The 13,593-nt window shown below is 43.5% G+C and overlaps 1 protein-coding gene across 3 annotated transcripts in view; it reads left to right on the top strand.

Annotated features, from left to right (window-relative positions):
* Positions 1 to 13,593, top strand: part of sez6b (seizure related 6 homolog b) — a 956,088-nt gene that overhangs the window by 795,138 nt on the left and 147,357 nt on the right. For all 3 annotated transcript variants that reach the window (XM_063031160.1, XM_063031161.1, XM_063031162.1), the window contains exons 8-9: positions 856 to 1,050; positions 12,145 to 12,283. In XM_063031160.1, coding sequence (XP_062887230.1) covers positions 856 to 1,050; positions 12,145 to 12,283 — 334 coding nt within the window. The remainder of the gene's footprint in view (positions 1 to 855; positions 1,051 to 12,144; positions 12,284 to 13,593) is intronic.

Genomic DNA, 13,593 nt, shown 5'->3' on the forward strand with positions numbered 1-13,593 from the left:
GGTAATTATTTCTGTTTATTTTGTAATGTGATTGTAACTACATTGGGTGAATCATATTCTAATTCATATGTAGTCTTAACTTAGCTTTGGGGTGGTATATCCTTGTGGTGAATAAAAAGGAGATCATTGTTCTCAGTTTGAGGGAGAGTTAGGGGTTGCCAGGAGTTCACACTGGACAAGAATAAGTATGGAGATATTATTGTGTTTTCTTGTAGAAAACAGTTTGTAAATATAGGTATTTTTCTTTTCACTATTTTCACTAATTTCTCTAAGTTTGATTTTTGACACACCCATTAAACGCCATTGCATTAAAGTGCCAAGCGACTCGAGCCATTTTTTCTTTGGTCATAATCCATGTATCTAACAGATTGAAATGAGAGAAGTCCCTTTCAAAACTAGTCAGGATCCATGGCCTAGTTCTGGGTGTAAGTCACCTTACCACAGCTTCAAGTGACTTTTTACTAATCTATCCATCTTTTCAGAAACACAAGCAGTTGAGTTTTAATGCAGCAAAAATCGATGAGCTGCAACTTCAACAGCCTAACTTTTCTGTGGTTGGCATTCATTGCCAGTGACATTTTACTCTGGTAAAATATAGGTTGATTCTCCAAATCGGCTTTGGATGGCATCGTCATTGGTTAAAGCCAAAACAGTCAGAGACCTGTAAATACCTGTCTCCTGTGTGCCTACTATTCATGTCACACTTACTTCATGTGACACATTTCTCGTGACATTTCCTATTGTAAGGTCTCTAGATGTAAGTGAAGCCATTGCAACTCTGAATGCTTATGTATAATCCATAACTTCTCTGTGTTTTTGCTCTTCTTTAGTTGTATTTCTTTCTCTCTGTTTCAGCCTTTGAACAGGGACATTGTTATGAACCCTTCATTAAGTACGGAAACTTCACAACGGGTGATACAACGTACCAGGTCGGAACTGTGGCTGAGTTTTCCTGTGACCCTGGATATACCCTGGAACAGGGGTCAGTGATCATTGAGTGCGTGGATATCCGGGACCCACAGTGGAATGAGACTGAGCCAGCCTGCAGAGGTACGACCAAGCCAATTTATCCACTGTCACCGAGTCCAGAGATATCGGTGTTTAAGTTATCTAGACTGACATCAGTATTGAGCGAGTGCTACGACAAGAGATGAAACAACAAACTAGGATTGTTCTGTCAGGTGCAAAAGGTTCCGCAGCATTACTTCAAAGTGGGCAGGGGAGTAATCCTTTGTAATCCAGCCAATATTTATCCCTCATCATTGTCACTGACAGCGATGTGATACAGAAGCCTTGGGTCCCACACGACTAGGTTCAGGAACAATTATTACCTTACATCCATCAGCCTCCTGAACCAGTGTGCCTAACTTCACTCACCACAGCTCTGAATTGATCCTAGAACCTGCAGACTCCCTTCCAAGGACTCTACAACTCAAGTTCTCATTGTGTTTTCTTTTATTTGCACAGTTTGTCGTCTTTTGCATATTGGTAGTTTGTCAGTCTGTACTTACGTATGGTTTTTCATAGAACCTACTGTATTTCCTTATTTTTCCTGTAAATCCCTGCAAGAAAGTGAATCTCAAGTTACTGATAATAGATTTACTTTGAGTCTTGAAGCAAGTTATATGGTCATTATTACTTTTTTGTTTCTGGGAACTTGTGTATAAATCGGGTGATGTGTCCTGCAGTTTAACAGTGACCTCTGAATAGAAGATGTCTCATTGGCCACCATTGTAAAAGGATGCTTATAAACGAAGTTTATAGTGGGGGACAAAGGGTGCTACACAGACCAACAGCTGAAAATAATTCCAACAGCAAGATAGGACGTTGGCATAGAACACTACATGCAAATTCTAGCAGGGAATGTTAGCTCTGATTATCTCTTCGTAGCTGATGGGTACAAATTGCATACTCATTACAAGTAGGAAACCTGTTGCCTGAAGGGTAACCAAGTAAGCCTGTAACAACAAGACCTTCAATTTTATTTAAATTTCTCCCAAACCCACACACACACCAAGTTTCTGGGCCATTATGTTTTGACTTAAGCAAGACTGATTGCCACCTCAGGGACTTTCTTGTCAGAGCCTAGCAGTGGGAATGAACCTCACAGACATTACTGTTGGTTAAAGGGAATTGCTGATTCTCAGCATTTTCACTCAACACCTATTTTGAATATAAATGCAGTCTTGTTGATTAGAAAAGCTGGTATAATTCTTATGAGCAGATTATTCATAAATGCAGTGATCCGTATGCCATTTCACCCAAAGCGAAAGATAGATAATGAAATTTTCACAGACAAAGGGAGGGTCAAGAGGTTTATCTGTGATCATTGCAAGTAATAATAGATATAGAATCCCTGTGTTCTCTCCTTCTGCTTTTCGCAATGTTTGGGCCTGAGGTTCTCAATGCCAACTGCTCCTTCTATATACAGAGCAGTCAAGAGCCAAGGGTTCCCAGGGATGAGTGGGGAATTATTCCAGGAGACACTGACAACATCCCTAAATCCTTTCCTTGGTCCACCCGATAATCTCTTCCCCTGACAGAACTCAGACTAAAGCGCCTGTTACAGGAGACAAGTGTTGGACAAACAAATAATGTATTCCACCAGACAGCCATGAGCGGACTGGGTGTAAATAGAGTTTTAGTACTGGGAGTGTTGGTCTAGACAAAGTACAGTATCATCTTCATTCATTAATGAGACATTCACAACAAAGTCACTGTCTTACGTTATATTTCATCGCTTGAACTGTGTTGAACCATTGAACTGAAATCCCAGACAATAGCTAATTGCTGGCCAAGACAATGTGGGCCAAAGAGCCTGTTTCCGTTTTATTTGACTGCTTGACTCTTCAGTAGACAGGACAAATAATCACCCCAACATGAGTTCTTTACACAGAGGGTGCGATGGCCTAGAATTAGTAGATTAGATTCATAGAGTAACTCAGCATGGAAATGGGTAATTTGGCCCATCTGCTCCATGCTGACCACAGCATCCTCTCTGCTGGTCCAAGATGCCTAAGCTTAGCCCATAATCTCCTAAACCAGAATCCTCATGTATCTATCCTCACTTACTGCCCATTATGCCACTGGCATTTGGGGGAACAATTTAGATCCTCCATCTCTGGTGTTGTTCAGAGCTTCACTCATCATGTCAGTAGCCTCCTCACAGTTTTCACCACTGTGAGTCATGCAAGTCCCGGGTGGAGACTCAGGAATACTGTTGCACTCAGATTCTTCATTGCTGGTTCTGTATCTATCATTTGGTGAAACTTCTGAAATGCCTGCTTCGCTGCTGCTGCTACTGTGTGGTCCAGAATCTCTGGAGGAGAAGGCCCCGAGTCCTCGGCTTTGCTTGTCGCTTGGCGGCCGGGACGGGGTCGAAGCGAGGATGGTGCTCGGAGAGGCTATGTCGGAGGGGCTGGCCGGAGGCTCGAAGTTTTCGGACGGACTCAGAGTCCGCTGCAGTCAGGTGCTTCCAATGGTGCTGCATCAGCAAGTTGGCAGCGCTTGGAGGTTCATGGCAGGGAGAGTTCCTCCCTTCTGCCACCTGCGTGAGATGATGAGTCTATTGGGACTTTGAGACTTCTTTTTTACCATGCCCATGGTCTGCTCTTTATCAAATTATGGTATTGTTTTGCACTGTTGTAACTATATGTTATAATTATGTGGTTTTGTTAGTTTTAGTCTTGATTTGTTCTGTGTTTTCCTGTGATATCATTCTGGAGGAACATTGTATCATTTTTTAATGCATGCATTTCTAAATGACAATAAACGAGGACTGAGTGTCCTCATAATCTAATCTAACCTAATGAGTGACTCTACCAAGAGCCAAAGCATAAAGCCCTGACTCCAGCCAACATAGCTCTCTGGGTCATTGAGGCACGCAAGGCTCCAAACCACAACAAGGTTGTGGTCCTCTTGGAGCATGTACCTATCCAAGTGCCTCTTAATTGTTTCAATTGTACCCGTATCAACCATTTCTTCTGACAGTTCATTCCAGGTACTTGTTTCCCTCTATGTGAAGAAGTTATCTCTCAGGTCCCTTTTTAAACATTCCCCTCTCTTCTTGTATCTATGACCTCTAGTTTTGGACTCACCTACCTGGGGGAAAAGACTATGACTGTCCACCGGTCACCCCTCGTTCTCCAATGGTCCAAGGAATAAAGAGCCAGCATGGAAATAAAGGAACTGATATAAAAATAGAAATTTGTAGAAAGTCCCAATGGATCAGACAGTGTCAGTGGACAGAGGATCAGATACTGCCTTGCCTGCTGATACATCAAGCATTTTCTCCTATTTTAGATTTCCGGCAACAGTAGGAGATTATTTGTGGTTAACAAGAGAGAAGCTGTTCTTTCCAATTAGATCTTTTTGGCTGCTTGGGGAGATTACCAGTCAACAGGACTAAAACCAGTTCGAAGATGTGAAGGAAGAAGAGAAATGGCAATAGGAGTTTAACCCAGACAATTATGAGGTATTGCACTTTGTGAGATCAATTGTAAAGGAATATTTAACTGTAATCCACAGGGCCCTTAGCAATATTGATGTACAGAAAGATGTTGAGGTCCAAGCGCAAAGCTCCCTGAAAATGGCTGTACAAGTTGATCAGGTCATAAAGAATGAGTATGGCATGTTTGCCTCTATTAATCAAGGGAAACACAGTGTTCTAAAGTCAGGAAGTTATGTTTCAGCTTCATAAAACTACAGTTAGACTGCATCAGAAGTATTGCATTCAGCTATGGTCACTCCATTATAGAAGAATATCAAGGCTTTGGAGAGGGTGCATTTGAGGTCTACCAGGATGCTGCCTGGATTAGAGGGCATGTGCTGTAAGGAGAAGTTAGATATACTTGGGTTGTTTTCTCTGGGACAGCAGAGGTTGGTGGGACATCCAAGATTATGGGAGGCGTAGATAGACAGCTGGTATCTTTCTCCCAGGGCCAGAATGTCTAATATTGGAGTGTATACAGTCAAGGTGGCAATTCAAAGGAGGTGTGCAGGGCAAGTTTTCTTACTCAGACAGTGATGGGTGCCGAGAGTATACTGCCTGGGGTGGTGATGGATGCAGATCAGACAGGCATTTGAGAAGCTCTTAGATAGACACATGAATGTGCAGAGAATGGAGGAATATGGACATTGTGTAGGCAGAAGGGATTCACTTAGTTGGACATTTAACTACTAGTTTAATTAGTTTGGCACTACATCATGTTCCTGTGCTGTACTATGAGAAAGGGGCAGAAATACCTGAAGAGATCTTTCCCCAATAATCTCAGTGCTGCTATTCCCAGCCTGGAGGGTGTCAGCAGCAACACATAATTATCTCTTTATTCTAGGACTTCCCCATACTTTATAGTTCAATATAACATATAGGACTATTTCAGTCGCCCACTCATTCCCGGATTTTTTTTCCCTGTAACTAATTCATCCTTCATTCTCGTTTGTGTTGGGCATGTGGCCAAGTGTTTAAGGCATTGGTCTAGTTACCTGAAGGTCGTGAGTTTGAGCCCCAGCCGGGGCAGCGTGTTGTGTCCTTGAGCAAGGCACTTAACCGCACAGTGCTCTATGACCACACTGGTGCCAAGCTGTACTGGCCCTTGCCCTTCCTTTGGATAACATCGGTGTCGTGGAGAGGGGAAACTTGCAGCATGGGCAACTGCCGGTCTTCCATACAACCTTGCCCAGGCCTGCGCCCTGGAGAGTGAAGACTTTCCAGGCACAGATCCATGGTCTCGCAAGACTAACAGATGCCTAGTTACCTCAAGGTCGCTAGTTCGAGCCTCAGCTGTGGCAGCGTGTTTGTGTCCTTGAGCAAGGCACTTAATCACACATTGCTCTAGTGTCTGTGCGAGGAGCGGCGCCCCACACAGACTTCCAATCTGCGCCTTGTAAGGCATGAAAATGCCCGACGCAGGTCTCTCATGGTCTCAGTCGACGTTCCCTCCCTCCCTCATCTTCTACCACCAACGTACACAAGTGGTAAGTTTCAGTCGCCAATGAACCTAAAAACCAGCATGTGTTATGGATGTGAGAGGAAGCTGAAGCATGCAGCGAAGATCCGTGAGTTCACAGGGGGAAATGAGATCAGGAGCAAAGCCAGGTCGATGGAGCCAAAAGGCAGCAGCTTCCATGGCTATGTGACTGTGCTGCCCTGTAAGGGAAATGGAACATGAGAATTAAAAACCCATGTCACTTTATTTATAAGTTGATCCCTTATGCCACTGTGCCTTGCACAGTAGGCCCCAGGCTGAATGAGATGACAAAAAGGCGTCCGTTTCCCTGATATACATTTTAATACATTGTTCAAATGCATGAGAGATTCTTTTCAGCTGAAAATGAAAGCAATGATTCCATGGCCCAAAGATAAGTATTGCAATTTGTAATTTATGCCCTTTATTGCAAATAGTTGCAGAACTTATTAGACTTTCAATCTGCACCACATGAAAATGAAAACCAAGAGCGGAACCTTCTGCTAAATAAAACTTAATATATAGTTGAAGATTTGTACATTAATCTGCATAATTTTGACTCCCAGCCCATTGCATTTTAATAGTATGGCCTCTGTCAAAGCTTCTACCCTCAACTTATGTTATCTGTTAGAAGAGAGATCTGTTTATTTTCCTTAGTACAATATTAATAGATGTTGACTCTAATCTTAGGATTCAAACTTCAGTAGAACAAACCGAAAGTTCCATAACTGCTGAATGATTTTATGGGTAGGCTGTACCTTCTTTGTATTTCCTCAGAAGGCTGAGGAAATTCAGCATGTCCCTGTTGACCCTTACCAATTTTTGCAGAGAAACCGTAGAAAGCATCCTGTCCAAGTGCATCACAGTTTGATATGGCAACTGCTCTGACCAAGACCACAGTACATTGCAGAGAGCTGTGAACATGTGGCAATGATAAACCAACCCAATTCAGTCCAAAATGTTATAAAGTCAAAGAGTCACAGAAATAGGACCATTAGCACACTACGTCAATGTCATCTGTTATTCTGATTTATAAATCTCATTAACCCACAATAAGTCCATGACTTTGGTGATTCAAGTACGTGTCTAGGTGTATAAATCTCATGAGGGTATCTGTCTCCACCTCTTTTTCAGCAGTGTATTTCAGACTCCAACCATTCCCCCAGAACTTTTCTAAACCTCCTACCTCTCACCTTAAACCTCTGCCCTCTTGTTTTAGAGACCACAAATGGGGATAAAATTATGCTTAATACCTCTCCTATCTTTCCCCTCCAAATTGTCCATACTTCCATCAAGTCACTCCAGGGGAAACAAATCCAGCCAATTCAATCTCTTTTCTGCATCAAAATGCTCCAAATCAGGCAACACCTTGGGGAATCTCCTCTGCACCCTCTCCAATGCAGTCGCAATTGTTACAGATTGTTTGAGCTTTTGAGCATGGCACCAATAATGTCCTAAGGGACTCATGGCAAAACTGGCCTTTGGCTGGCCCAAGCACCTCATTGAAAGAGTAGAGATAATGCATAGACCATGATGGAACAGATGACATCCCAACCTATTCAGCCTGCTACCCACAATACCATGCACCATTTATCTGTGGTAGAACCTATAGATTCTGCATGGGACTTATCACCCACTCAGGATCCATGGAACTGGAGTAGAGGCAAGACATGTTTGACCCTTGAGATCGCTTAAGGAAAAGAGTGTAACGAGTTGTGTAGGAGGGAGTTGTGTTTCACATGGTGACAATCAAAGTAAAACTGCAAAATGCTGGAAATCTAAAATAAGAAAAGAAAATACTGGAAATGCTCAGTAGGTCAGGCTGTATCCAAGGGAAGATAAACAGGGTCTTTGACCTGAAATGTTTACTCGGTTTCTCTTTCTTCAGATGCAGCCTGACCTGTTAAGTATTGCCAGAATTTTCTGTTCCTATTGCGGCATTTCACGTTGTCTATTTGTATTATACTTACATACTTACTTGGGCCCTTATCTCCCAGTGGAGCCTAGTCCATCGCTGACTTCCTGTCTCCATTGTCCTCTGAGATTGATGGTATGGTCGGAGTTCACCAATGCTTCTGCAATCCATTGCATCCCCTGTACAGGAGATTGGCCATTTCAGCTTCACTACAGCCTTACCTGTTCCCACCTCTCACAGCAGGAACATGGGGTTGGACTTTGAGAGGCCTGCTTGTATTATAGTTGGCCAGTTCTGTTGCAGGTTATCCATCAGTAACATTGCCTCAGATCTATCTCCCCATTGGCACAGCCTAACCTGTTGGACTTTCCCAACAGCTCTGCACTTTGCAACTTTTATTTCCTTCTCTCCAGCTGCCCTCATTTCACAACTTCAATATCCCTTTGTTCAAGTTCTTTAACTGATTTCAATGATTTTATGAACCTGATAATTTCATCTGCAGCTTGTGTCCATGGCAACCCTCACCTCACCCTAAAGAGAGATTCCAGTTATCCTCACCCCTTTGTGAAATTTAAATCTAACTGCGTCTTGTGTAGAACAGTCCATGTTCCGAGCCTTCCCCGGTAATGCCCCCCAACTCTTCCTCCACTGCATTGACAACTGCATTGGTGCTGCTTCATGCACTCATGCTGACCTCATCAATTTCATCAGCTTTGCCTCGAACTCCAACCCTGCCCTTAAATTCACTTGGTCCACTCTGACACCTCCCTCCACTTCCTCTATCTCTCCATCTCCATCTCTGGAGACAGACCATCAACCAACATCTTTTATAAGCCTACTGATTCCCATGGTTATCTTGACTATACCTCTTCCTACCCTGTCTCCTGTAAAGATGCTATTCCCTTTTCTCAGGTCCTTCGTCTCTGCTACATCTGTTCTAAGGATGTAGCTTTCCTTCCCAAAGCACCAGAGATGTCCTCCTTCTTCAGAGAACAGGGTTTCCCTTCCTCCAGCATTGATGCTGCCCTCACCCGCATCTCCTCCATTTCCCAAACATCTGCACTCACCCCATCCTCCCACCGCCTTAACAGTGATAGAGTTCCTCTTGTCCTTACCAACCACCCCATGAGCCTCTGCTTTCAACACGTCATCCTCCACAACCTCCACCACCTCCAGACAGATCCTACCATTAAACATATCTTTACCTCCCCCTCCCCCTCTGCTTTCCACAGGGATCACTCCCTCCGTGATTCTCTTGTCCATTCATCCCTACCCACTAATCTCCCCTTCCCCCACCCTGGCACTTATCCTTGCAAAAGGCTAAGTGCTACACCTGCCCATTTGTCTCCTCCTTCACCTGTACTCATGACCTCAAGCAATCCTTCTAGGTGAAGCAACACCTCACCTGCGAATCTGTCAACTATTGTATCTGGTGCTCCCAATGTAGCCTCCTCAATATTCGTGAGACCATCATAAATCGGGGGACTGCCTCATCAAGCATCTCCGCTCCATCCGCCAAATTCCAATTCCCATTCACGTTCCAACTTGTTGGTTCATGGCCTCCAATTGTACCAAGATGAGGCCACCCTCAGGCTGTAGGAACAACACCATATATTTCATCTGGGTAGCCTCCAACCTGATGGCATTAATATCGATATCTCTTTCCGGTGAAAAAAAATCCCGCCCAGTCCCCTCTTCTTCTATTCCACACTCTGGCCTCTTACCTCTTCTAACCAGTCTATCACCTCTCCCTGAGTCCCTTCCTCCTAACCTTTCTCCTATGGTCCACTCTCCTCTGCGATCAGATTCCTTCTTCTCCAGCCCTTTATCTCTCCACCCACCTAGCCTCACCCATCGCCTTCTACCTATCCTCCTTCCCCTCCCTTTTTTATTCTGGCATCTTCCCCCTTCCTTTTCAGTCCTGAAGAAGAGTCTCACCCCGGAACGTCGACTATTTGTTGATTTCCATAAGTGCTGCCTGACCTGCTGAGTTCCTCCAGCATTTTTGTGTCTGTTGCTTTAAATCTAACGTGTTTTTTCTCTCTCTAGTTATGACAAAAGGTTTGTTGACCTTTCTGAAGCTTGCGCTGCTGAAATATTCTAGCTTTGTTTCAGACTTCCAGCATTCTGCTTTTTTAGAATTTTCATTGGTGTTATGACTGTCTGCCACAGGCAAATGAATACATCTTTCATTGTCTTGTGGCACCAGTAAATCGCTGCTCAACAGATACTACCCTAAACAAATAATTATTTAATTGGAGAGCTTTTTAACCTTCGAGCAAGTCATTACACTATAACCTATTTCTGTCAGTTTCTGAACATTGCTTAAGAGTGGAGCTTGAGCATGTAGTAACTTTTATTCACTCAATGAGAGTAATATGTAGATCTACGAGCTAGCTGGTAGCACCATGATGGAGTGTCAAATCTAAGGTAACACAGTGCACGTGAGATAGAAGAAGCCTTTGCTGGGGAAAAGAAACTATAAATGAGGCTATGCTATTAAATCGCAATGGGTTAGGGTCAACTGAAATTATGCAATGATTAGCATACAAACACTTAACAACACATTAAATTCCTTTTAACTGAGGCACTCGGCTGTGAATTTTAATCTCCGTGTGGTGTAAATTCAAAACCTAACAGGTTCTGTAATAATTTTCATTGCTAACAAAAATAAGTGCTAATGATGAAAGCTATTGTGTTGCGGGAGAGTACTGGAACTGTGGTGGCCCATTGAATAGTAATACAATAGCACACACTAAATAGTCCCACTGAAGGGTACCGGCCAGGAACGTCAGCTGTACTCTTTTCCTAGATGCTGCCCACCCTGCTGAGTTCCTCTAGCATTTTGTGAGTGTGGCTCGGATTTCCAGCATCTGCAGATTCTCTCCTATTTGTGACTAAACAGTGCTCTGCAAGAGGGAATTTAGTGAAAAGAAAGGTGTCGGACCCTTCTCTCCACTTCGCACAGGATGGGAACTGGTCATAACTAGGTCTATGAAGAACATCAACCTCAACACCCCTGTCAAACCTACCACAGGAAAACAGTCCTGAATGAAGGCTTCTTCACCACGTGAAGTGAGAGATATCACAGGTGTAGCAAAACCAACAGGGAGAACAAGTTAGAGAGAAAGGTGTCGAGGGAATGGATTGTTTTGAAAAATGACATAGACTCTAGGAGATGATGAACTTCTTTGTTGTCATGAGGAAATATGGAAGACTTACTTCTCTTTAACTCAGAGCTATGGAACTATTTACCATCAAATTTATGGCTACTTCATGGTATTCTCCGCACAATATTCACACAGTTCCTACCTCTGTATCCTCCAGTTAGTAGGGCCGTTCATTTCTCAGGGTCAGCTCCACCTCCTGTGCACATTTCCCCAGGAAACCTCATTAATAGCTCATTAAGATCCAACACAATCCTTGTGACCTCACCTACGATCACTTTTATTTACGTTCTACTGATTTAAGTTCAGCATAGAGTGTTAATTATTTCTTTATTGAGATACAACATGGAATAGGCCTCACACCAACCTGATAATTTAATCCTAGCCTAATTGGGGGACAATTTACAATGAGCACTTAACCTACCAACCAGTACGTCTTTGGACTGTGGGAGGAAACTGAAACCCACGCGGTCACAGAGAGAAACATACAAACTCCTTACAGGCAGCGGCGGGAATTGAACCCCGAGTCGCTTGTACTAGAAAGCGTTGTGCTAACAACTACGCTACCATCAAAGCTGACAGGGAACAATCAATCTTTATTCAAAAGCATTAACACGTGTGAGATGTACATAATGTTGGCCTTCCAAGCCCTTTTACCTGTTTCCTCCATCAACCCCACCATCCAACCCACCTTCCCTCACGCATTCTGTTCTAATGGCCGCATTGGAAGTGAACACATGGTCTGAGTACAACCCTCCACTGATAATGAACCGCGTGTTTCATGCCAGTGACAGGTGCCGAGATACCTCCAGTTGTCTTTCTGTTAAGGATTGTCCCCTCCATTAGATCAAAGACAAGAAAAAGCTCTTGAAGCTGAATAAAACCACAGGCAAATCTATTTTAAAAATGCGTAAGTGATTATAAACTTTCTCACAGAAAGCCATTTGAAACAGTGAAGGGATTAAAGTAATTTCAAAGAAGGTAGAAAATAGTTGGAGAGCTGCCTGATGATCCTGAGCTGTTGAAAGGGTCTGTATTGTCTCGGTGTTCTACCAGCAGCAGCTAGAAGATACTGACAGTGTGTGTTTTGTTACAGCGGTCTGCAGTGGGGAGATTACAGACTCCTCTGGAGTCGTGCTATCTCCCAATTGGCCAGAAGCCTACGACAAGGGTCAGGACTGCATCTGGGGGATTCACGTGGAGGAAGACAAGCGGATCATGCTGGACCTCCAAGTGTAAGTGAAAAATAATCAATGTGTGCAGTGCACTCTAGGAACTTTAAATAATTTGCAAGTAGAAACTTGGGCTCATTAGCTGGGGAGCCGATGAAAAGTTAATTCCGCAGGGTTGCAAGATTATAATTGCAAAGGTGGTTTTAGGATTTGAGAGTGCAAGATACAAATTGCAAAGATGGTATAAGAGAATGTTTGGACTGTAGTTGTCAAGTCAAACTAGAGTTTCTAGAAAGTATTGGGACCTAGAGGCAAAAGAAAATAAAATTTAAAAGTAGTAGCAAGAATCCACTGATAGACCAGATGGAACCCACTGCCTGACGTGCTGCTTCTGCCCAGAACATTGGGGGGACCCGGCAGCATCACAGCGGCAGTCTGGGAGCAGCGTTGGAATCTGCGGTAAGATGTTGAACTTTAAATAACTTTAGAGACTGTTTCATGGAAAAGAGCACTGCTATCACTGTGTTTTGGGTTAGCGCTAGCTTCGCGTCACGGGGATCATCACGTGCAGGCGCTTCTGAGAAATGGCGCAAGGTTTAAGAAGAGCTCGGGAACCTTCAGGAAGGGTCGCCCGGTTTGAAAACATAATGGTCTACTAGGGAGCGGAGAGGTGCAGGTCGGAATCCGCCCACAAAGTTGGGAGAGGTAGCCAGTTTTTTCACCTAGTGACTAGTGACTAGCGACTAATGTCTAATCACTAATGTCTAATGTCTAATGACTAATATCTAATGGCTAATGGCTAATGGCTGATGGAACTAATGGAACAATCAAACTGCCGCACTTGCAAAATATAAAAGGAGGAAAAAGGAAAAGTTGTTTGGTCATTGAGTGGAGTCCAGTTAAAACACCTTGGGTAGACACATTCAATCTCTTTCAAGTGGGGAAGCTGCACATGTTGAAAGAAGAAAAAGAAATCCGACTTGATGGTGAAGAAACTGGTTGACCGGGAAACTGGAGGACCAGGAAACAGAAATCTGGGAGCTTTGAGCTGGAACAGCAGGAGCAATAACCTGGAATCTTGAAAAAGGAAGAAAATCAAGTTAAGATAAAACAACATCAAAGCATCATTGAAAAGTTGTACTTACCTTCTCGCCTGTGAACAGCCTGCAGAGGAAATCAAACATGGCTGATCAAGCTATTAGGAAATCTCAAGGTAGAGAGAACGACAGCAAAAAGATTATTTTCTCGTCTGGTCAACAGTTTAGCAGGACCTATGAAGACATGTCTGAGGAGGAGCTCAAGTCAGTTTCAATAAACTCACAACAGAAGCCGAGAAAGCCGTGGAAGCCGGTGATGATGTGGAGGCTGGATTC

Source organism: Mobula hypostoma, chromosome 23, assembly GCF_963921235.1.
Source record: "Mobula hypostoma chromosome 23, sMobHyp1.1, whole genome shotgun sequence".
Lineage (NCBI taxonomy): Eukaryota > Metazoa > Chordata > Chondrichthyes > Myliobatiformes > Myliobatidae > Mobula > Mobula hypostoma.